General features: G+C 32.4%; 3 protein-coding genes across 5 annotated transcripts; 2 read left to right on the forward strand and 1 right to left on the reverse strand.

Moving 5' to 3' along the window:
• Positions 1-216: 216 nt before the first annotated feature.
• On the forward strand, positions 217-5880 carry LOC132636550 (beta-galactosidase-like). The gene is made up of 17 exons (XM_060353466.1): positions 217-366; positions 939-1034; positions 1135-1247; positions 1350-1416; positions 1522-1614; positions 1720-1869; positions 1982-2067; positions 2169-2277; positions 2373-2460; positions 2563-2690; positions 2828-2989; positions 3081-3286; positions 3803-3906; positions 3988-4097; positions 4610-4822; positions 5158-5375; positions 5586-5880. Exons 1-17 carry the CDS (start codon positions 232-234, stop codon positions 5695-5697), a joined length of 2190 nt encoding a protein of 729 aa, XP_060209449.1. The 5' UTR covers positions 217-231; the 3' UTR covers positions 5698-5880.
• Positions 5881-13603: 7723 nt separating this feature from the next.
• LOC132636551 (vacuolar cation/proton exchanger 3-like) lies at positions 13604-23621 on the reverse strand. Of its 3 annotated transcripts, none has more exons than XM_060353468.1 (13): positions 23221-23278; positions 23042-23102; positions 21534-21797; positions 21377-21444; positions 21107-21135; positions 20476-20672; positions 20141-20353; positions 19567-19701; positions 18962-19078; positions 18831-18884; positions 18380-18496; positions 18091-18187; positions 13604-14221 (listed from the first exon to the last, which is right to left on the reverse strand). In XM_060353468.1, the coding sequence occupies exons 1-13, from the start codon at positions 23235-23237 to the stop codon at positions 14193-14195; spliced, it is 1398 nt and encodes a 465-aa protein (XP_060209451.1). In that variant the 5' UTR covers positions 23238-23278; the 3' UTR covers positions 13604-14192. The 3 variants fall into 3 exon arrangements, with proteins under 3 accessions (XP_060209451.1, XP_060209450.1, XP_060209452.1); XM_060353467.1 differs by having other exon boundaries at positions 23185-23268; XM_060353469.1 differs by lacking the exon at positions 23221-23278 and adding an exon at positions 23283-23621 and having other exon boundaries at positions 13605-14221.
• LOC132636552 (uncharacterized) lies at positions 15691-18080 on the forward strand. The gene is made up of 2 exons (XM_060353470.1): positions 15691-16120; positions 16505-18080. The coding sequence occupies exons 1-2, from the start codon at positions 15804-15806 to the stop codon at positions 16599-16601; spliced, it is 414 nt and encodes a 137-aa protein (XP_060209453.1). The 5' UTR covers positions 15691-15803; the 3' UTR covers positions 16602-18080.
• Positions 23622-24107: the final 486 nt, after the last annotated feature.

The raw sequence follows: 24107 nt of genomic DNA on the forward strand, positions 1-24107 counted from the left end.
ACTATACTTCTATAGAATTTTACCAACTAGAACTTGAATAGAACACAATAAATTAAATTCACATTTATCAATAACAATACAAGATAAAAAATGGTATCCAAATAGGTCTCTAATAGCTCTATTACAATGTATTATAAATAGAGCTCATTACTCACTATTGTTTCTACGTTAATTAGTTTCAATTTTAGGAGCATAGCCATGGCTAAATACAAAAGTTTTTTGCTTCTTTGCATGGTTATATTATTTTCTTCTTGTTTGTTTTCTTCTGCTACTGAAGTCACGTATGATGATCGAGCTTTAAAAATTAATGGAGAAAGAAAGATTATATTGTCTGGCTCTATTCATTATCCTCGAAGCACTGCTGAGGTAAATTAAATTAGAATTCATTATTCTCTTTTATCAGTCGCGTAAGCAGGGTTTTTCGTAAGTGTTTATCAAAAGATCGAAGTGCACAAAAGAATAAATTACTATATTGACAAGCATAGCCTCTCTACCTTTCAAGGTAGGGATAAGGTGTTCATACGTATTCTACCCTCCCTAGACGCACTTTGTGAGATTCAACTGGATATGTTGTTATTGTAGTATTGACAAGCAATGTTATTTACTATATTTGTACCCAATATTGTCATTTTTCTTGTTATCTATATATAAGTAAATATTTTCGACGAAGCGTTGTATTGTGACACCGCTTGGGGCAAGATATATCTGCCTCTGTTGATATTGTTATGTGCACGTTTTCAATCCATCAACCATGTGTGACGCCAATTTCAAATCAGTTGAGACCTGTCCTTATGTGATATTTAAATGAAAAAAAGTTGATTAAATTACTCTTAGCTTAATCTTTTTTATTTAAATAGTAGTGAATCGAGAAAACAACTGTTATAAAAACAAAAATGCTAGACTTTTATACCTTTTTTAATATATTTGTTTTTTGTTAGATGTGGCCATCTTTGATAAAGAAAGCCAAGGAAGGAGGTCTTAATGCAGTTGAGACCTATGTTTTTTGGAATGCTCATGAGCCTGTATATCGTCAGGTTTGTATTTATCATATTTTGTTTAGTCTACTTTTTTATTTTATAATTTATTCTGTACAATAATTGATTTTTTTATTTTGTTTTATATTTTTATAATTAGTATGATTTCTCGGGCAACTTGGATCTTGTAAAGTTTATCAAATATATACAAAGTGAAGGACTTTATGCCATATTGAGAATTGGTCCATACGTTTGTGCTGAATGGAATTATGGGTAATTATTCTGTTTAATCATATTATTTAGTATTTTAAACTATTTCTCATTTGTTTTATATTGTTCTCATTTATTTACTATTATTTTTATTTTTTCTTCCAGAGGGTTTCCAGTTTGGCTAAACAACATACAAAATATGACTGTTAGGACCAACAATGCTCCATTTATGGTAATTATGATTTTTCCCTTTGTGACATAATTTACAATTAATTCCGAACTAAATTTACTTATCTCAAATTGGATATTTATTTTTTCTTTTAACTTGAATTATTAGCATGAGATGAAGACTTTTGTCAGCAAGATTGTTGACATGATGAAAGAAGAAAAACTATTTGCTTCTCAAGGAGGACCAATTATCCTTTCTCAGGTTTTATTTATTTATTTATTAGATTTATAAATTTTTAATTCTTTGATATTTGAAGTGAAAATTAACATCATTTTTTCTTTTTTGTTTGTTAATTTTAATAATTAGATTGAGAACGAATATGGCAATTGGCAAGTTGAATCTGAATATGGTAATGATGGGAAAATATATATTCAAGAATGTGCAAAATTTGCTGAATCTCTCAACATTGGTGTCCCTTGGATTATGTGTCAACAAGAAGATGCTCCAGACCCTATAGTATGTTATTTTTTTAACTTTATTTTTCGTATTACTTTTTGAATATTTAAAAATTGTTTTATTCTTGTTGTAAAGGTCACTTTTAAAAAATTATTCATATTAACAATTGCAGATTAATACAGCAAACGGTTATTATGCTGATAACTTTTATCCAACACGCAAGATTCCTAAGATGTGGACAGAAAATTGGACTGGCTGGTTAGTTAAATTAATTCTTAAAACTTTATTATTCTTAATTAATAGTCCGAATTTTTATTTTAATTAAATATTATTTATGTTTTTATTTGGGCTTTAATAAGGTTTAAGGACTGGACTAAAGGTAAAGATCCTCATAGAACAGCTGAAGATGTTGCATTTGCTGTTGCTCGTTTTTACCAAAAAGGTGGCACATTGCAAAATTACTATATGGTTAGTAAATAATTCATTTTTTCATTTTTTATTTGGTAATTCTTTACTTATCTATCATTTATATTATCATATTTATTTTAATTTTTTCTTTGTAGTATCATGGTGGTACTAACTTTGGTCGTGTAGCTGGAGGACCTTATATTACCACAACTTATGATTATGATGCACCCCTTAATGAATATGGTAATTTTGATTTATTGTAGTAAAACAATTGCATTATTTTTTAATTTAACGTTTCAGTGACTATTTAACGGGTAATTCTAATTATTATTTTAAATATTTTAGGACAATTAAACCAGCCTAAATATGGACATCTCAAAGAGCTTCATGACATACTTTTCTCAATTGAAAAGTTACTCACATATGGCAATGCATCAACTAAGTCTTATGGCAACGACGATTGGCAATATACGGTTAGTATACATGTATATACATTTTTCGTTTTACTTTCATATTTTACATATATCCTGAAAATTTTAATCGTTAATAGTTTACGTTCGATTTGCTAATTAATTACTAATTTATTTTATTTTAATATGGTCATGTGCAGAGTACAGTGTATGAGTACAATGGTTCAAGGGCATGTTTCTTAGCTAATGCAAATGACAAAAATGATTATACAATGAATTTTGAAGGCAAAAATTACACTGTTCCTGCTTGGTCAGTTAGCATTCTTCCTGATTGTTCCAGTGTCAATTATAATACAGCAAAGGTAAGAAATATATGTCTTATTTTTTTTTAAAATAAATGAATAAATAATAATAAATGTATTTATAATTTTTTTATTCAACTTTTTTTTATAGGTTAATGCTCCAAAAGCTAACATGATGAGAAAGAACACTGCTGAGAATTCTAATGGATTAAATTGGAGTTGGAGACCTGAGAAATCTTTACACTTTAAGCTTCCTTATTTCAACAATAGCAAAAAAGGTGTTTTCTATTTCAATCAACTCCTTGACCAAAAAATTATGGGAAATGATACAAGTGACTACTTATGGTACATGACAAGGTAATATTTCTCTCTCTCTCTCTCTCTTTAAATTTAACTAGGTTTTCAAAATGTTGCACATTGTATGTAATGCCATGTTAGTTTTTATAAAATTTGTATACGAAAAGTAATTCTTGAAGGATCTGAGAGACATGCGATACCATCAAACTTCACTATAAAAAATGTGTATTCGTGTCTGTTGGAGCAATTTATGAACTCACTTTGCATATCATTCATTTTTTATTTTTTCATTTATATTGTTAAAAATAAATAAACAGTTTAAAAAATATAGGTAGTGTAAAGAAAATAATGTAGAATGAGGATCCATATTAACAAATAATATTAGAGGTTAATAAACTAATTTTGCTTTATTCATATTAAACCATTTGAAATAGTATCTGTTTCTATCGTTTATCTTGTTTGCCATTATTTAATTTAACCATTTGGTTCAGATCAACTGGCTCGACTATTTCAGATTGCAGTTACTTTTTAATTATTTGCACAATGATTTTGTATTTATAAACTTTTTTTTTGTAGCGTGGATATTAAAGAATCTGATCCACTTTATGGTGGTGAAGCAATTCTTGAAGTTAACACAGATGCACATGTTCTTTATGCATTCTTCAATGGCAAGCATATTGGTATGTATTCAAAATAATTATTTTACATGTAAATTTATCTAAGGTTTGGTTTAATTTAATTTTCATTTTGTTATTTTTTAGGGACTAAATGGTCGAAAGGTGGAAGTTTCAGTTTTGACTTTGAGCAACTTGTGAAAATCAAACCTGGAAAGAACACATTATCTCTGCTTAGTGTCACTGTGGGATTACCAGTAAGTATTGTTTTAAAGCTATTTATTAATTTAATTAACCTTTTTTGGGCTTATTTCCTTAACCTGTGAAAATCAACTCTGGAAAGAACACATTATCTCTGTTTAGTGTCTTTTAAAACTATTTATTAATTTAATTTACTTTGTTTTGGATTATTCATTTAATTCATTCTATCAAGTTAAATGTTTTCTACTATTTTTACTTTATTAGACATTATTAATTTATTTATTATTATTGGATTATTTATTAATTGATTTTTCTCCACTAAGTATTAGTTTTCGACTCTTTCTTTTGTTAGATAATTTGTTTACCTTTTTTCACTACCAAAAAAATAAATAAAAATAAACTGGAATTAACAATTCTTTTTGATAATTTGTTGTTAACCCGTTGCTAAATTGGATTAGTGATGAATCATGCTATTTAGTTATAGAATTTGTCCGTCACTAATTTATCTATTTTGATAGTATTGGATTATTAATAGTTACTTACACAACTTTTTTCTTTTTTGCTTCAGAATTATGGAGCCTATATTGACAAAGTCAAGAATGGAATTCTTGGTCCTGTTAAGTTGAAATCACCAAATGGTAATGTGAAAGATTTGAGTAATAACCAATGGGAGTATAAAATTGGATTAGGAGGGTTTGAAAGAAAGCTTTGGGAAGATGAAGATAGAAAATGGAAACCAGCTCAAACTCTTCAAACAAACAGAATGTTTGTATGGTATAAGGTAATGTTTTTTTTTTTTCTATTATTATTCTTCAAGACAATTCAAAACTCTGATTTTGTTTGTTTTTTCCAGAAAATAAGTCATTTTCTCGCAATCAAATACCAAAAAATATTTTTCATAATTTTAATCCAGACATCTATTCCTCTATCATTCTGCACTTGAATACTAAATTTAATTGGCATAGGGCTCGAATTTGTGATCTAAGACACTTGCTCCTAAACCAAAGACACCCTTGTCTCATTTATTTTATTTTATTATGCTAATGTGTAGTGTGTTGCCTGGTAATTCTGTTCTCTTTTGTTAATATAATTTGTACAATTTTCTTTGTCATGCAGACAACATTCAAGACTCCATCTGGTGATGACCCTGTTGTGTTGGATATGATGGGATTGGGAAAAGGTACTGCTTGGGTAAATGGAAATAATATTGGTAGATATTGGCTTGATTCTTATGATTTTGAGAAAGAGACTGGCTGTGGCGGTACATGTGATTATCGTGGTAATTATCATCCTGATAAATGTGCAACTAATTGTGGACAACCTACTCAACGCTGGTACGTTATAAACTTCTAGAGCTTTTCGTATAATTTTTTAAAAAATTAAATTTACTTTTACAATTATTATTGAGTTGATCTATTCAAATTTAACTTCGAAAATCAGTCAAATTGACTCCGAATAAGCGAAATATGTCATATAAATTGAGACAACGGGTGTACTATATTTTATTGTAATATTATAACTTTTTTTTCACTTTTTTCTTGTAGGTATCATGTACCAAGATCTTTCTTGAGTAAGAGTGACAACAATTTGGTGATATTTGAGGAGTTTGGTGGACACCCTAAAGGAGTAAAAGTTCAAACAGTTTCACAAGAGTAGTCTCACACATGGATACTTAGTTTATCTAGCTTCTAGTATGATTTCTAGATTAGATATTTAGAAAAAGTTTAGCAAGATTTAAGGAATTCTAGATGTTCTGATTATATTTTCATCATCATATATGGAATTTTTACTTGTCATTTCAATATCTAGATTCTGGATGCTTATCTCTTACAACTTGAGAAAATAATCATCATATAGTTTTGTTTTGCTGTGCCCATTGTTTGCAACGAATGACTCGTAATAATAAAAGGAAAAAGACAATAAATTTACAAATGTAAAATTATTAAAGTCATATGAATAAGTACGAGAGACACCAACTTACTATGGCGGCTCAATAGGAGGCTTGTCAAGCTCATGCTTTAGGCCTCCAAAATGTTAAAATTCTAAAAAATTATATTAGTGAATTTTATGATTTTATTTTCGCTTAACTAATATTGAAGATTTGAAAAAGCAAAAAAGTAGAAACTTCTATAAAAAGAAAAGAAAGAAAGAAAGAATGATTTACTTAGTTTTTTGAACAACTTAATATTTTGAACTTTAAATTAAACTATTCTAATCTTCATATGAATAAATAAAGTTATTTACAATAACATTCAAATTAATATATTGCATATACATGACTAACATTTTATTAATGGAATAGTAGTAGAATATAGTAGTTGTTCCAGACCAAACGACTAGTAAATTAAGGAAAAGATATAGTGATATCAAATTAACAAATCCAAACTCGCATGGTAAGTCTAACCATTTGTTCTTCCCTTGATTTTTAGCAGTGGGGGAGTCATTGACAGTCAAGTCTGTAGTTATATCTGCAACCCTTATAAACCAGAGAGTCAACCACACTTTTTCTTTTACTGTGAGGAGAGTAATAGAAGAGAACTTTAATTGGGAACATGCTATTCCTTTTAAGGGGAGAAGTTGATGTCACCAAGGAAGATTCAATTTACTGTTACAAAGTATATCTAAAATCCCTGAATACAAAAAACAGGGTCAGATAGACACCCAGACTGGGTGATCTTTTCCTATTACTATGTAAAATTAAATGCTTATCTTTTAAGGATACTACAATATAAAATAACGACTTTAAACTACTAATTTATTGACACAATTTTTTTAATCTGATAGTTTCCACCGTATCAAATTCAAATGATGATAAACGAACACAAAAAGTAACCCCAAGCCCGAAAGGGCAAAACTAGAATTTTATTTCAAAATTGATTTACTCATAGTTATTTTAATCTAAATCTAGAAAACCCATTAAAAAAGCCTTCATCTTGATCCTCAAATCCATGGTTTACCACTTTTTAACTTTTGGGTTTAAAACCCTAGTTTTCCCAAACCAAACAAGGATAAAAACGATAACCAACAAAAAATAATCATAGGGAAACACCAAAATAAAGGTTAGATACTTTTACCCCCTAGTTGAGACGAGAACAACGCCACGAAAATCATCTCAAACGAAGCTCTAGAACTCAAAATATGCTCAAATCACTAAATATTTCGGAGTGGTCGATTTATACACTGTCCAGACATTTCCTTCATCACTAGAGTCATTTCTATTAGTCGGTCATCTCCTATTTATATCTCACAACTCAACCATAAATGTTCCATGCTACTGGTGTTTGTCGGTTGACAGTATCAAACTCCCTAAGCAGCTCCTTCTACAAATTGATCATGAGACATAGTTAACTTCCTAAACTTCTCACTTCCAAGGAGAGGAAACATGCCTTATTCCTGTCTCGTTCTAACTCTAGAGACATTATTTTCCTGTCTTGTTCCGACCTATTTCATGCTACTGGTGTTTGTCAAGCTTTGTGTTGACAGTATCAAACTCCCTAAAGTTCGTTTATAATGTGTGCCCTCGTTTGTAATGTGTGCCATAACCGTGAAAGGAGTGCTGCTGATCTCGACAAGCATAAAACCCTATTTAACCACTAGGATTTCCGTATCAGGTTAGTTAGGGTTTTATCTGGTAGGGTTAGATAGGGTTAGGTTTTCAAATTTCTGGTAGTATTAGGATTTTTTATGTTTAAATATTTTTTTTAATGAAACAGGTGAATATAGCTACTAGCTACACCCCCCAAATCCAGTAACACATATATCCACGTTGACACTCAATTTTGACCCTCATTTCTTTCAATTTATTTTCTTGAGCTTCTAGGTTATCGATAAATCAAATCCTTCTATCATCGCTACTATTTGCATTATTATTATTAGTGCTATAATTACTATTAGTATTATTCTTATTATTATCATCATTTTCTTCCTAATTGTCAGTCTTATAATATTTAAGACATCAATCTCATGTTCCTTGACTTAATTAAATAGTAGTACTTTTTTTTTTACACTATGTAAATAACTATTGAAATATTTTTACTATAGCATTTTTTTTAAACTAAACTTTACAACATCCCATAATCTATTTGAATGATGGTGACTATAATATATTACATTGTATTTAGTAAATAAATTTAATTACTTAGTTAATATTAGTTCTATTATCATATAGCATGAAATTATTTGGAAGCTCAAAAGGAAATACTAGGGAAGAAAGGAATTTCAAACAAAGCCCAAATCTGCCTGGACATGACCAGTATTAATTTGCTATTCAACCCATATTACTCCATCTCTCACGTGCCCAAAGAGTTTCCTGCACATTCCCACTTAATCTACTAAACATACATACCCCACAAGAATTTGATTCCTGAAGAAAAATCATCTCACCTCATCTCTCCTCCATTTTCCTCCTAGTAGCCGACCCTATTCTTTCTCCTCCTCATAGCCTTTTGACTTCTCTCATCTTCTTCAATCACTTCTCATTTCTCAAACGGCTCTTTCCCATTCTCCATGATAGAAAATCTTTTGTTTACTGCAAAGATGATTTTATTGTCGATTTTGTGTTCAAAATTTAAACTCTCTTGGACTCCAATATCTACCTATAAATACTAGCGTTTGGAGTCCACTTAAAGGAGAAGTGTTTAGCCTGTGTACACCCTCCTTTGCAACAAGCTTTTAGAGTCCGTTTGAATTGGCTTATAAGTGGTCAAATCAGTTTATAAGCTGTTTTTTAATTTTTTAGGTGTTTGGCAAACTAGCTTATAAGGTAAAAAAATCCTTAGAATAAGCCAAAAAAATAAGTTTGGGACCCAATTTTTTTTTTTTTTTGATTTATAAACTATTTTTTTATCAAATGAGCTTATAAGTCACTTTTTTTAAGCTAAGCCAAACTGACTCTTATTAGTCACCTCTATCTTCCTAAAACTTACTGTTTTCCTTTGTTTTTTTTTTTTTTTTTTAAAGCTCATTTCTGCCTCTTACCGTAACCAAAACAAAGGCTCTGTTTTCTTACTCCGGCAATTGACGAGCAGGTCCGAGGTTGACGCCTTAGTTCACTGCACACGCAAGAGGTCAGTGGCTTCTCTTTTCTTTTTCAATTCCGTAGTTTTATTCTGTACACATTGCGAAAGTGTTGTTAATTTTCCTTTTATGTTAAAGATATTCCGCATTAGCATGCTTAATGTTAGTCTTTGATCGTGTTTAACTCGTGTTTATCATCTTGTGTTCATTACTTCGCTAGAAGTCATGAATTAAGTATTTAATAGATGTGTATGTTATTAGAAGTCATGTCCTAGTATCCCTTCTCTTTATTTGTTTGTAGAAATTACTACTTAGGTTCTGGTCATGTAATAAACTACTACTTGCTTAGTTACTGCTTAGTTGTTATTCATGGTTAACTTAGGATGTCATTCATGGTTGATCATGGTTGACTTAGGAAATATATATGTAATATTTGTCCTGAAACTTTGTTCAAGATTTCCTTTTCTTCACAGTCTGCATAACATGTCCAAGGATGTAGTTTGACTTAAAGTCCATATTTGTCTCCCGATTAATATTTTGTTCAATTATGTCGACCTAATAGTTAAAGTAAATGAGCTATGCCCTCGAAAGCTTATTGGGTGTCAAAATAGTTAATAGAGGAAAGAGTGTTTACTTTATGAAAGTAATATTCTTGTACTTTATATTTTACTCTCATTTAGAAATCATGTTTGTAGGATTTTAAATATCTCATAAAAAAACAGACTGTGCCCAACAAAATGCATGCTTATGTTAATAAGTGACTGTATTGTTATTAATTTAAGGTGACATTAGAAGGAGGTGAAACATATTTTTTGCCTGTTCATAGGTTAAAATGGGAACAACATTGTATGATTCTTTTGAAGTGATGATCTCATTGTTTTAAATCTGTTTTGTTGTACCTGATAGCAAGCCTATTTAATACTCTTGTGTTTAATTTGATGTTATATAGAAATATCTTGAGTCTCTGTTAGGCTACAAAGTAAATAAATCAGTGCTATTCTTGTTTTATGTATCTCATTTTCGTTGTGAGAGCCAGTCTCTTCCTCTAATTTCCTTTTTTTTCCTCTTTGTTTGCATATGCACTTGGAGCGAAATCGAATCTTGGTACAAGACTCACCGCCATACCCGAGCATGGAGTCGATATCACAGATTTTCCCTTAAATGCATCTGATTACCAAGAGGAACGAGCGAAATTCGCTCAGGACCTCCCATGGGGACCTTTCCTCTACCAATCGTGCCATCTTCATTTTTTTCTCTTTTAAATATAATTGCTATTTTACTTGTGCTTGTTTGGTTTATCCCGATTTGGGATTGTAGGATAAACTTACAGTCAACATAGGTTGTTTAATCATTTATACTATACATAGGTTGTTTAATCATTTATACTATCCCACTCTAGTTAATAGCTAGTGAAGTACTTCTTTTTTTCCCATAGAACGTGACTTATAGGCTGCAAATCTTAAAAGTATTAACTGAGCATGGCTGGAAGTGTAATGAAAAAAAAGACTTTTTCACCAAGTGTTTTAGTGCATCGCTGAAAAAACGAGTTTTTAATGTTTTGAAGCCTCCATTCTCGCCAAGTTCCTATTTTAACAAAGAAAAAGATTTTGCTTATAAAGTTACTTTTCAAATTTACATTAGCTAATTTGCATATTTACTTATATTATCTGATCGCTTAATATATGTTAAAATCAATTGATACCTAGTCATTGAGTTATTTTAAATGCTTATAAAGACATTGCTTGATCCTACACTTTCTTTTAGTTTAACTTATAACTAAAGTTTTAACTTATAACTAAAGACTTTCCTACAAACTAATACCTTATTTTATTCTAATAGTATTCTTATATTTCCCATTTGTAATCTTGATAATATTTACAAGCTGTTTTCTTATACGTTTAAAATGTTATATACTTGTATTTTCTTAGTCTTAATTAATTAATCTAAATTTGGCCAGTAATCGTAGTTAGCGGATCTTAAAGGATGCTTAATCCCTTCTCTTTAGGATAACTAGAACCCGTATTTAGAATCACATTAGTTAAGCAGACCATTAATAGTTAGTTTTTAATCTTTTACTTAGTTAAAATAGGTATTCGAATTCATTTTTAAAAATAATTAAATGACGACTCCTTAAATTAATATAGGAATCACCAACATGTTGTATTTTACTGACTTTGTTAAAACGGGGTATAACAATCCAAACCTGGAATTGTTCATGTCCTTCATATCTTCTTTTACCTGACCAACAATCTTGTTGAATTCTCTCACCATACTTTGTTTGAGCTATTCTCTCAGCAAACTTTGATAGCTAGGGAACTCTTTGCCGCCAGTTTTTGATTGAAGTGAAGCTCTTTTTCACAACAAGAAGATAAAATAGCTGTTATCAAAATACCCGGATAAAAAACAATTATTGGGGACACCCACTTACTAGGGTGGTAGAAGGGTTCTTAACACCTAGACACTAGAGAGCCTCTTATATTTTAACTATATAGAAACGTGTATTTCTGTACTTTATCGTCGTCAGTCATCATCACCTTTAAACTATATAGAAATGTGGGTTTCTATATTTTATCGTCATCAGTCATCATCACCTTTAAAAAAAAAAAAAGTGGGTGCTCCGTACTAAAAACACCAAACAATATAAAAAATAAAAAAATAAAAAAATAAAAAAAGTGAAGCCCACCATCTCCAAATTCATGAAAAAATGTGGACCTCATATTAACAAAATCAAGCGTGGATCTCATATTAACAAAATCATGCAATATAAAAAAAAATAAAAAATGGATCCCATATTAAAAAAAAAACGTACACCCCATATTAAAAAATAAAAAAATATTAATGTAATTTTCACAGTATCTCATTAAGTCATTAATGATGAATTCATTGCCACATGCATCCCATTAGTGGGAGCAAATAAAATTATTGTACAGCAAAAAACATGAACCCCATATTATTGCTTTTCTTTAAAAGGTTAAGTAGCCAAATCATACATTTTTTTTTTATATTAGACTGAGATCTAATCTAGCTATTGAAATGTTGTATTTGCTATTCCGCCATGTCATTTATTTGGTATGTTTATTAAAATAAATATATTTTAAAATAAAATAGAATTTAATTACTTTTTCATTTTTATTCTTACTCTAATAAATGTGAAAAGAGATTAATGTCATAAAAGAAAAAATAATATCAAAAGCAGATCAAATAATGAATAAGGTAAATTAATCAAATTCTAATTCTAATTGACGTTTCCTTAAAAAACCATGCAAAAGACAACATGACAAGTAAAATGAGATAAACCGAGAATATTAACCAAAAGTTAAAAAATAGTAGTTCTTTGTTTAAATAGAAAATCAAATTTCTACTTTGTTTCGTTTTAAACATGTAAAAATAATTTAATGAATTAGAATTATCCAAATCAAAATTTGATAAAAAATAATAATAATTATTTAGGTCCAATCTACATACATTAACAATAGAATATTTTACACCTTTAAATTAATCGAATTAAAATTTAAAGTATCAATTAATGCTTAAATATTGCTATTATTTTATCTCAAAGCGAGGAAAAACAAATCCTTTTAAACAAGTCTTTTCTTTTAAAAAGTATTAATAAAATTTTGCCAACTTTGTATTCGTAGCAAATACTAATATAATAAAATTTTAGACACGAAGCACAAACTATAATGTTATATTAATCGTGTTTTGAACATAGTATATGTATGTATGTATATATATATATATATATATATGCATAAAAACAGCGCAAACTTATGTAGTTTATTAGCAATATAAAATATATATATTATCACTATCTAAATATAACTATATACACATAGATACACTATAATCTAAAATGTGCACACGGGCATACGCCGTCTAGTTTTATAAGATATTTACTTTTAAGAAGAGTACTGCAGAACTGTGGACCTTGTTTTATTTTCCTCTACGTTCAAGAAGGAGGACGACTTTTTTTTTTTTTTTTTTCAGGAATAAGAGATAAGCAATAAAAGATACCAAAGCAAAGGCGTACACTGGTTTTCCTATTATCAAGTCTAAAAATAAAAAAATTACAAACAAAATGAAGGTGACACTTCTTGAACCATGACAACTTCTCTATCAAAAGCAGCAAACAGACATGTATCCACAAACCCAATCCTCCTTGATCTTTGAGAAGCAGCTGACCATCTCAAACCTGTCTTAACAATTTTTTTTTTTCTCCTCTGTCTTTTCTCTCTCTTTAAGCTTGAGCTCTCTTGAACTTCCCTTTAACTTCCTGGAGAACTTTCTCAACTCTCTTTAAATGTTGACAAAAGAGAGTGCCATGTATCCTAGTGGATGACAACTTTGAACTGAACTCTCCCAACCAAATTGCCTCTACTTCTGTTGCCAACTCTGTGTTTTCATTTTTTGATAAGGTGGTCAGGACTACGTTTTCATGCATTAACCAGATAACGTGGTCTAACGCGACTCCCACAGGCCACTTGTGGGAGGCAAGTCACAGCCCTGCCCTGCCCTGCCCAGAAGTTGGTATATTGTTTCCCATCTTCTCCCTTCAACCAAGCCACATTAGGGAAGTAAGTCGAGGATATGACTTTCGATTTTCTTAAGGACTACAGATTTTATTTTACTTGACAAAATGTTAGTCTATGATTCTAGAGGTGATAACTTCTATGTTAAGTTTTTGGATGTAAATAAGGTCTTCAATATCTTGTTTATGTGACACATGAACAACCAATGATTTCGTCCACCATGCAAATATTTGGTTGCAGAGATCATAAATATCATTCTGCTCCAGGATAACAAAAATAATACATCCTGCTTTTAGCAATGGTAAGAAAAAATGAACCTTAAATTTTGCTTACATTCTAACTTGATACTACTTACATCCAGCCATTTTAGAGGCGAAAAAAGAATTCAACATCTACAATACTATAGACCTAATGACACGACCATGAATATCAAATTTGCTGAAACAAGAAGCTGCTCAACTAAACTTATAAGAGAAAAACTGAACCTTGAGCTATAGCAGATAGATGAATTCTTTATCAAGATCACTGCTTACGGTTGTCAACGAGGTGCTCTTCAATCTCAAGCAAGTATTCATCGGGCCTTCAGCTTTAACATGAAATTACTGTTTATCCTGTATGTTTTTGGGGCTTGTCCTCTGCAAAGTCAGTTACAACACATTGGATTGTAATGAAACCAAAATCGCATGAGGTATCCGCTAAAGCACAAACAATTAATCAACATAATGAAGTCTCTGCAACAACCAACAAGGACTGATCCACCTTTTTAACATCCAGTGCAAACCATCCACTGTCTTGTTGGTTGCGTGGGGGTCGGGGTGGGGGTGGGAGTGGGGGTGGGGGTTGCGAAACCATTATTTTCAAGACGGACCATCATGTGAAAAATCACTAAAACGACAACAAACATTATTCAAAACCAACAATTCCATAAGGGCAATGGACTCAGCCATAAGGACCTTAAAGATTGAACTTTCAAGTTAAATCATGGATGGCCTATGCGTCCAACATATTCTATTGCTAGATTTCCATGTAGGAATAAGACATTACTTTGGAAAGGTTCACATTCCATTCAAAATTAATTATGTCTTTTTTTAATGTAGACAAGTGCCTTAGTTCATGTGAAGTAGTTTCAATTTCATGGCATATCTCTCCTGGGGCCTAGACAGCCCTTTCTTTCAAATATCTCTGTCGATAAAAAGTCATTATTTGTTTAAATATCACTGTTTTAATCTTAGGATTCTGTTCCCTAAATTTTCTCTACTGTTTTCCAATCCACGAAGAAAGTTCAAATTATTGAAGAATAATAAGGAAAAGAGGGATGTTAGCATCATATTTATTTTTCAAACCATACCTCTACACTCAAGAAAATAGTGCTTCAAATGCATGATTTTAATGGTTGACAACTATGAGTTCTTCCGGACTATATAAACCTCCCCGAACAACAAAATTACCAGCTCCAACAAACCATTTCTTGAGCTTCAAGTTTACGTCTAGTCGAGAAGCTCAGTTCTCCAAACCCCTTACTCTTTTTAGGTGAAAAATTTATCATGTTTTTCCCTTGTGTAGTTCATTTCATTATCTCACATGGGAGCTAAATTTTCTCTTCTTCTAGCTTCTACACACACACACACAAAAAAAAAAAAAAAAAAACTACTGACTTTAATGCAAGTTTTTCAAAAAATTAGGCCTTCAATACAAGATTCATGTGCCAAGAATTTTCTTTCTAGAATGAAATGACTGTTCATGTGTAAGCAATGCAATCCTAGCATACATTTAAGTGTACCTGAAATCTTGAACACTATAACCATGTAAAACACGAGGCCTCAAAGATGTATAACCAATTAGATTTGATGGTTGTCGCCAGTGGCGGAGCCAGAAATTTCATTAAGGGGATTCAACTTTAATAAAAATAGGTCATATCAAGCTTCTGTTTCAAGTCAAGGAAATTCAAACCTTGTATTTATCATGCATTTTATTATTTTTGGATTATAATATACATGTATAATAAGTAAAATTTTGGAGTGGAATGTCATATGAACCCCCTTGCTTGAATATGGCTCCACCACTACTGTTGTTGCACATGCCTCTTACAATGGCCAATTACATGCCTCTTACAATGTCCTATTACATGCCTTTTACAATTATGTCCCATTTTGCTTCCCATATTAAAATTTGCTCTCATAATATCTCTGTGTTCATTTTCAGATTTCCAAGACAGAAATGAGCAGGGAAGGAGATTGGATGTGTGCTGCATGCCAGCACCAAAATTTCAAGAAACGGGATGCATGCCAACGATGTAGCTGCCCTAAATATGCAACAATGGCTGATGTTTCCATGTATGGTCTAAACAAAACAGAAGTTCTAGCTGGAGACTGGTACTGCAGTGCCATGAACTGTGGTTCTCACAACTACGCAAGCAGAACAAGCTGCTATAGATGCGACGCCTTAAAAAGCGGTAATTATATGGCATTGACAGGTTATGGATATGATGCAAGTGCTCGTCCTGGTTGGAAGAGCGGTGATTGGATTTGCAGCAGGTTAGTTCCCATTTACTCTGCTACAACAATCTATGAGTAAATCAAATTTGGTCAGCTATATGAATCCTCACTGTCCATGTCACTCCATCCGGGACGGAGCTACAAGCCCGTCTACTGGTTCGGCAGAGCCCAACAGCTTTGGTCTAAATCATGTAATTCTGTCTAAAGATCCACTTAATATCTATAAATAATTTATTTAGAACCCAATAAGCTATCTTTCCTAGAATTCAAAAAAACATAAACTCAAAATCCTAGCTCTGTCTGTGGCTCCATTGAGCTCATCTCAGACCAAATTATATAAAGCAATTGAAAATAAAAAGAAAGTAGTAGAAGTTTTCTATATTTACTACTGGCTGACATAATTAGTACCTTCGTCTCTGCCAGATTAGGATGTGGTATGCACAACTATGCCAGTAGAGCGGAATGTTATAAATGCAAGACAACTAGAGATTTTGGTGAGCCATCTTCCATGTGTATCTAGTACTTCATAGTCAACATTTTACTTTCCAGCACTATTTTTCATCTACTAGTTTCTGTTCATTTCTCTGTTTTTCAGGAGGTAACCTGAGAGAAAGTGAATTTTATTGAGCGACGCGGCGACATTAAGTTTTTATTGAAGTTTTACCAGAACTCATAATCTGCTTCTTCTGTTTTATTCCTTTCACTCTTCCTTTTCTTCTTTCTTTAGATTAATTCTCAAGGAAGGGTTAGAATCTCACTGGATTGCAACTGCAAGTGTTCTAATGAATGAAATCTCTTCAGATTTTGCATTCTTTACGTCTTTCAAATTTCAACGACTGCTTTTCTCAGGGTAGTCCAGTCAATAATATGTAAACTTAACAATCAATCAAAGCTGTTTGGGCCTAATGAGATATGCAAAGGCTTATGTGTCCCTTCGGGCCACTATTTAGGTCTATATACTTGTTATGTCCCACATCGGTGGGCATAATGTGCTTATGTGGGTTTAAATAGCCTTGGGCTCTCCCACCTTAATGTCTAACTTTTGGGGTGTGAGTTTGGTCCAAGGTTGTTACAAATGGTATCAGAGCCACCCACCCTCTTCGTGTTCGTCGTGTCTTGGATGGTGACGCCGGTATGGCAGTGTTCGCCCGGGACTAGTAACGTCTTTTGGGGTGTGAGTTAGGTCCAAGGTTGTTACAATACTTAATTCACAGCAAGAAAAAATAGGAGAAATTGCAGAAGGATCGGATATAAGATTCATAGAATCGTATATGAGTGGTTCCATTCTAAGGGAACCAAATTAGTTCATTTAAGCATCAACTCTCAATTATTACACAAATAAGAACCAGAAGCTTTACTTTTACATGTACATGACACTGGTGTGGCAACATATTTGGAGAGTCCGAGCAGCATAAAAAACAAGTATAGATAGAGTTACTACATATACAATTTGGAATCTCTAAGCTCTCCTAAGCTAAATGCTAGATTTGAACTTGGATTTGCTAGTAACATCAAACATCTCCACAAAGGCTAGGAATCTGGTCAAGGAGGATCTGTATTTATTTTGTTATTGAGACTGAATTAACTGCATATTTACTCTTCGAGTGTCCTAACAAGTACATACCAAGCGGAGATATCTTATAATTGGTGGTATATGTAGAAAAATATGGACTTAAAACCAGACCTCATTGCTATTTATTTTGTAGCTAACTACTTTAAGCATCAAGAGATAAAACTATCTAATGCTGCTAGAACACACTCTAAAAAAAGAGCGTGTATAATTGAAAAATATATTTTAATAAGATCCCACATGGTTAACTATTCATTTAATTAAACAACAAAAATGGTGCTAAAATAATCTGAGAAAACAATAAAGCAAAGCATATTAAAATAGCAATGCTAGCTAGAAACAGATATTATCTATACTAAAAAGATATAGAAAAGCGTAAATACAACAAATATCACAAGATACCATATAATAATTGCACAAAGAGAGGGAGGCAACTCACGTATAGACTCCGGATCTATATGTACATAGAAACTTGCAGCAACTATAAAATAGCAGAAAAGGAGCATCAACCCTTTAAAGTAATTAGAAGTCCCGTCCTGTCGAAAAAAGATTTAGTTTAACTGCAAGGATGCAGCATTGTAACGGTAAATTCTAATCCTAGACATTTAGTCTTCAAGCAATTTATGAAGAACAAGGCTAAATGTTGAATTCTCCACCAATGTTTCTAAATTGAAGATGAATGGCCAGAAAAGGGAATAATTATTACAATATCTAGAATAATAGCATACCTGCACCATGAAAGCTACTACAAGGACAGTCATAAAAAGTGTGGCTGTTTCAAACATTTGGAAGTCCAAGTTCATCGGTGAGCCTATTATCCATCCAACTACAACACAGAACGGGATCTGCAGCAACAGAACAGTTGAAAACACACATAAACTACCTAGGAGAAAAAAGGTAGAAGTCTAAATTAAAACAAAGGTAATATCTTCTTTTTTCACTTTTTAAACTTGACACTTGATAAATGTGTTTTACTTGATATTAAAGGGGGTAAACACGGAACCAACAAGTAATTTTTTGTATTTCTTGAAATGAAAAGCGAAAAAGTGAAGCGTCAAGTAACTAAAAAGCAGCTAAGGTCACACGTTCATATCTTGATTGCATAGATAAAAAGTAATGACTGAAGTTCCTTAGTGGCGTAAATCAGGATACAGAAACTGTGATACATTAATTGCCTACCCCAAACATGGCTATCTGTGTTGATGAACCTATTGCCACTCCCAAAGATATGTCCTGCACAACGACTAAGTAAATGAGGGGTGGAAATTGTAAATCGTTAGCTTTGTAATGAAGAAAGGTGCAGAGCGTACAAGCTTGTCTTTGCAAGCAAACATGACAGCTCCGGCATGCTCCGCAGCGTTTCCAACAATGGGAAGCACTATCACACTTATAAATGCTACAGGAATATTCATTGCAACGGACGCCCCCTGAAAACATCGTCATATACGTTTGTTGGTAGAGGAACTCAAAGAACTCTTATAAAAAACAATACATTTTTGAGTGTGTTAAAATACCTTCCTGTTTAACACAGAGAACTAAGGGTGTGTTTGGTATGAAGGAAAATATTTTCCTGAAAAATAAGTGGTTTTCAAAGCAGAAAAAATTGACCCAGAAGCATTTATATATAATCTAGGCAAACACTATGTGGGTGGGCATGTCCGAGCAACATAGTTATACTAAGTTTTTTTTTTTTTTTTTCCTTTTTGACATATTCTTTATAAAAGGACCTTTTTTGTGGAGTTATGATAAAGTAAAACCTTGATAAGTTCAATCATATAAATCCATAGTAGTAAGTTTTAAAGGAACAAGGAGAAAAACAAGATTCTTGACTTTTCTACAAACTAGATGGTTCTTCAGAAAGAATACGAAGTTGCAAAACCAAAAAAAGACGAAAAGGTTAATAGGATGCGCTTACCTCTATGGTATTAACTAGGTACTCTGACAGGACTGCTATCCATAGTGTCATAACAGAGAGCCATAGGATTGACCACCATTTAGATATCTCCGGAGCTTCTTCATCATCTGAACTCCCATCAATCTGATCTTCTTCCTGAAATTGTACTAAACTCAGAGGAGAGAAAACTCAAGAAGGAAGATCGGACGCGCAAACGTATTAGCTCAGTGTAGCCTTTAAAGTAACATAGATAGGATATTTATTTTTTCTAATCCCATTAAATATTCTCAAGACAACATTGTTTCCTAGTTGAACTTATATAAGCATGCAAAATTTAAAGAAATACCAGATAACACTACTGTCTGACCTCTCCATAACAATCATCCTTTATAACAACATTTCACTGTAACGACCAGACTTTTTTGAAACCCTTTTTCATGTTATATTATATTATATGTTCTCTATAACAACATTTCACTATGGCAGCCGAAAAATATCCGGACAAACGACGCCGTTATGGAGAGATTTGACTATAGTTATTTATAAGGTAGCACCACTCAATACAAAGTTATGCTGGAAAATGAAGAACCCCAACCTCGGCCATTGGCATGTAAAGATTCTTTTGGTTTGTCAGCTGAAAAAATAGATATGCTCCGTATGCAAAAAGCATAATGCAGCTGCTAAATCTGGAAAGCGCCAACTCTGACTTCCCAAAATGAGCTTCAGTGTGCGTAACGTGGAGGACAGCAGGGAAGAACAAGCACATAACTGCCATTAAAAGCAACCCCGAATTCATCCCTGCAGTTCCCTAACAAAGAAAAATCCAATTATCCTAGCTTCATCCTTTGATCATGATACAACTTGAACAAAACTAATATTGATATTGGTGTACATAAAGCCCGTATATATGGAGAGCGATAAAAAATATACCTTGTTGAAAACCTGCTCCTTGTTAGAATTAGCAATTCCACCACCAAAAAATGCACATCCGAGCACTAGTAAAGTATTAGAAAGAATTGAGCCCAATAGTGACTGCTGCACTACACGAATCATGCCACTTTTCAGAGCATACATTGATATTATTAACTCTGTCGCATTTCCAAAAGTGGCATTTAAAAGTCCTCCCACTGCAAAAGTTTTTTAACTGCAGATTAATAGAAATGATATTGGCTTAACACAGTGCAACTACAGGGAATAGGGAAACAGGTTGATATATCTTTCTATCTCACTTTGAAAAATATGTGATAAAAACATTATATGGTGTGAGACTTCATTAACATTTTTAGGGTGCACACGAGAAATGAACTACTGTTTATTCCTTCTTGCTTGTCTGCATATTTTATCACACATTTAAATTTCATCGCCAAAGAAGATTAACAGATAATGCCTTTATATATCATATACTCAACTAAATTGGCGATATGAAGATGAGTGATGCGGGATCTTGCTGTTTCTTTTAGCAACTCCAGTAAAATTATTTGATATAAGGGGATAAAACAAACCCTTGACTTAATTAAAGAAATATATATCTATGTACAACCACAGGTAAAGACAAGACTACCTGTAGGTCCAGTATAAAAAGCCAGCTGCCTATACAAAGAATGAAACCGAAAACATATTAGTTACATTTTGGAAAATGTACAACAGTATAAAAGTTTGTAGAAAAACCAAGTAAGTAGTCTATAGCTTATGTTCCAAACACAACGTGCAATGTTAAATTTAACAGAGAAAAGATCAGAAAGCTATTGTCTTTCGCAATTGTACATTTAACTTTTGATCCTTATTAATATGCTCATGCAACATATTATAGACGTTGGTTGTAGAAAATTACTCTGTGGCCCAACCTAAACGCTCTGCAAGCGGAATGATGCCTAATAAGCTTAGTATGAAGGTCCATCCCTGAAACATTCAACAACGAGAAGACAATGTCAGCAAGCTCGTATAAAGAACAGACAAATTTTTGGTCTGAAAATAGTTTGACGACTCACGTGATGATCGGTTAACTCATTGGCAAGTATGGCTAAAGGACCACAAGGTACAAGTATGTTTAACTTGTTGGAGAAAAAAACAATCTTAATGTTCCTTTGTATGCTATACAGTATACTTTTACGACTGTCATCATCTGCTTCGAGATCACAAGAAGATCTTTTAGGAGCGGTGCCCAAAGAAGATGTCTTTCTATATAAATGCTCTAATCTGACAAGTTTCTCGTCCTCAAGTTGAAGCACTGCTGTTTCATCTGAGGATCCCATCTGTACCAACCAAGGCCACTTCATTATCAAAGAAGTACGACTCGTATTTCCTTAAGAGATTTTCATTCACTCAGAGACAATCATAAATACACAGATAGATATAAAGGTTTTGATAGGCATGAAGAAACTCACTTAATAGACAACACATCAAAAACAACTCTATTAATGTCCAAAGGAGGCAAAGTTGATATAGTGAATGGGTGGCAGAGGGTAGAGGGAAAAAGCTGACAGGATTCGATATTATTTCTTTACGAGAGTAAGCAAGGTCAGAGCTACGCTTGTCCAAGGGGAGTCTATTGATACCTCTTCGCCAGAACATTATACTGTATAAATGGGTCAATCTTTTCTAAATGTATATATGTACACGATAAGTTGAATCCCCTTGGTTTCTTCGTGTTTTGCTTCTTTATATTTTGTTATCCCCTAGTGATAATCCTGGCTTCGCCACTGAGAGTAAGACCAAATGCTGAGTTTGTTATTCAGTATTCTGATTACTTCTCCTATATCTTACAGAATTTGTTGACCATTTACTTTCAAACTTACCCAGTGATGACCCTAGATTTGATAAATGGGAAGTAAATTTATTTATAAGGAAGATAAGCAATGATTCCTCATACATTCAGTTCTAACCAACAAGTGTCTATTTGCTTTCTCATTCTCTCAAGTACATTTCTTCCCTGTATATTTGTTGAAAAATCCACTGAATATAAGCTTTAGAACTCATAGACTTCAAATTCTATATCCGCCTCTGAACTTATTGGATACTCAGGGACATTTGCGTAATGCCTAGGGGCGGAGTCGGTATGGGGCGACGAACCTCCTTAGCCTAAAAATTACACTGTATCTACAGGTTAAAATAATTTTTTATGTAGATATAATAGATGTGGAACCTTCTTGGCTTCTTCGTGTGTTTACTTTATATTTTTGAACCCCTTAGTAAAAGTCCTAGCTCCCCCACTAGTAATGCCATAATTCTTCCTTACTACTTTAGGCATCCGATATTTGAAATCCACTAGGCGACTAATCGGTGGCATCAGATTATATGCCAAAAAAGGGTAAAGTGCTCCCTACAACAAGGTTCTCCATTTGCAGGGTTCGAATCCGAGACATCTGGTAAAGTATTGGAGAGATCCCAACCATCCCCTGGCCTTAATTAGGCGATGATGCTATAAACTGGTGCATTAGAAGGAATGTATTATAAGGTAATGAAACTGCAAATAGAGAGGAAAAAGAAACAAACTCACTTCAAGATGGGACTTTGCCCCTGGAAAATTTGAATTATCATTCACTAATGGTTCTTCTTCTCTGCATGGAAAAAGATACAATTTTCCATCAACAAAACCATAGATATTAAGTATCCAAAAAAAGCTTAAAAATAGGAACACACATTTCTAACAAATTCATTGGATGAAATATTCCTCACTTTTTGTTTTTGCACATCAAAGGATCAATAAATTTCCAAGAAAAATATGTAAATGAACTCACCTGATGAGAGAGTCAACAAGTGCTGCAAGAAAACTCAATTCGTGACCTGCATGTCTTTTTTCTTTTTTCCTTTTTTTTTTTTTGTTTGTCTCTTTCAGTGCATTGACATTACAAATATTCTAATTTCTTGACAAAATTCTCCCCCTTAGTTTCCTTTTTTGTCCTTTTTTCATCAATTTGTCTTTTTAAGCTTTTGTCCGAAAATTTATTTTTTATCAAAAGATCTCTCTTTTTGTTGTTAGTTACTTTGTTGGTTGACGTAGTCTGCGGTTTGAAGGGGGCTGTTGGTATAGCGTAAAGAGTTGACTATTCATTGATCACAAAAGAGAAAGCAAATTATCAATTGTTGATGTATGATCTGATTTTAATTATGACCACTTAACTACTAGTAGTGTCTTGAAAAATTATGCTATTCAAATATTTAGGGAGCTCGAGAGATGGTGATTTTTATTAAAAACAAGTTAAAATATAGAGAATTAAACATAAGAATCAAGAAAATTTAACATATAATGCATATTACAATTTTTTTCATCTATTTACAAATTAAAAAATTTCAACAAAAGGATATCAATTGACACATTTTGAACAAAGGTGACTCGTCCATGGGGTGTGAACGTGTGGTATAGATAATTGAAATTCCTTTATCCTTAATTAGGAGTCTTGAGTTAATTTTTAAAATAAAGAACATTTTGGTAGGAAATCTTTTACTTTGTTGATGTGTTAGTGTTACAAATTTAAATTAAGGCCAATAAGCTTTTGAAAATCACATTGAAAAAAAAAAACTTGATATGATGAGTCGTATCACTTCTAGTGCTTTGCAGACAC

This window comes from Lycium barbarum, chromosome 4 (genome assembly GCF_019175385.1).
Source record: "Lycium barbarum isolate Lr01 chromosome 4, ASM1917538v2, whole genome shotgun sequence".
Lineage (NCBI taxonomy): Eukaryota > Viridiplantae > Streptophyta > Magnoliopsida > Solanales > Solanaceae > Lycium > Lycium barbarum.

What these genes read in the sequence shown, in the direction of transcription:
- LOC132636551 (XM_060353468.1), bottom strand. An exon ending in AGGAGCAGGTTTTCAACAAG is followed by an intron (nt 20,354 to 20,475) that starts GTATATTTTTTA and finishes TTTCTTTGTTAG; the next exon opens with GGAACTGCAGGGATGAATTC. An exon ending in TATAGATCCGGAGTCTATAC is followed by an intron (nt 14,222 to 18,090) that starts GTGAGTTGCCTC and finishes CTGACTTTGCAG; the next exon opens with AGGACAAGCCCCAAAAACAT.
- LOC132636550 (XM_060353466.1), top strand. Translation starts at nt 232, where the DNA reads ATGGTTATATTATTTTCTTCTTGTTTGTTTTCTTCTGCTACTGAAGTC. An exon ending in CCAACAATGCTCCATTTATG is followed by an intron (nt 1,417 to 1,521) that starts GTAATTATGATT and finishes TTGAATTATTAG; the next exon opens with CATGAGATGAAGACTTTTGT. An exon ending in CATTGCAAAATTACTATATG is followed by an intron (nt 2,278 to 2,372) that starts GTTAGTAAATAA and finishes TTTTCTTTGTAG; the next exon opens with TATCATGGTGGTACTAACTT.
- LOC132636552 (XM_060353470.1), top strand. Translation starts at nt 15,804, where the DNA reads ATGAGCAGGGAAGGAGATTGGATGTGTGCTGCATGCCAGCACCAAAAT. An exon ending in GGTGATTGGATTTGCAGCAG is followed by an intron (nt 16,121 to 16,504) that starts GTTAGTTCCCAT and finishes CGTCTCTGCCAG; the next exon opens with ATTAGGATGTGGTATGCACA.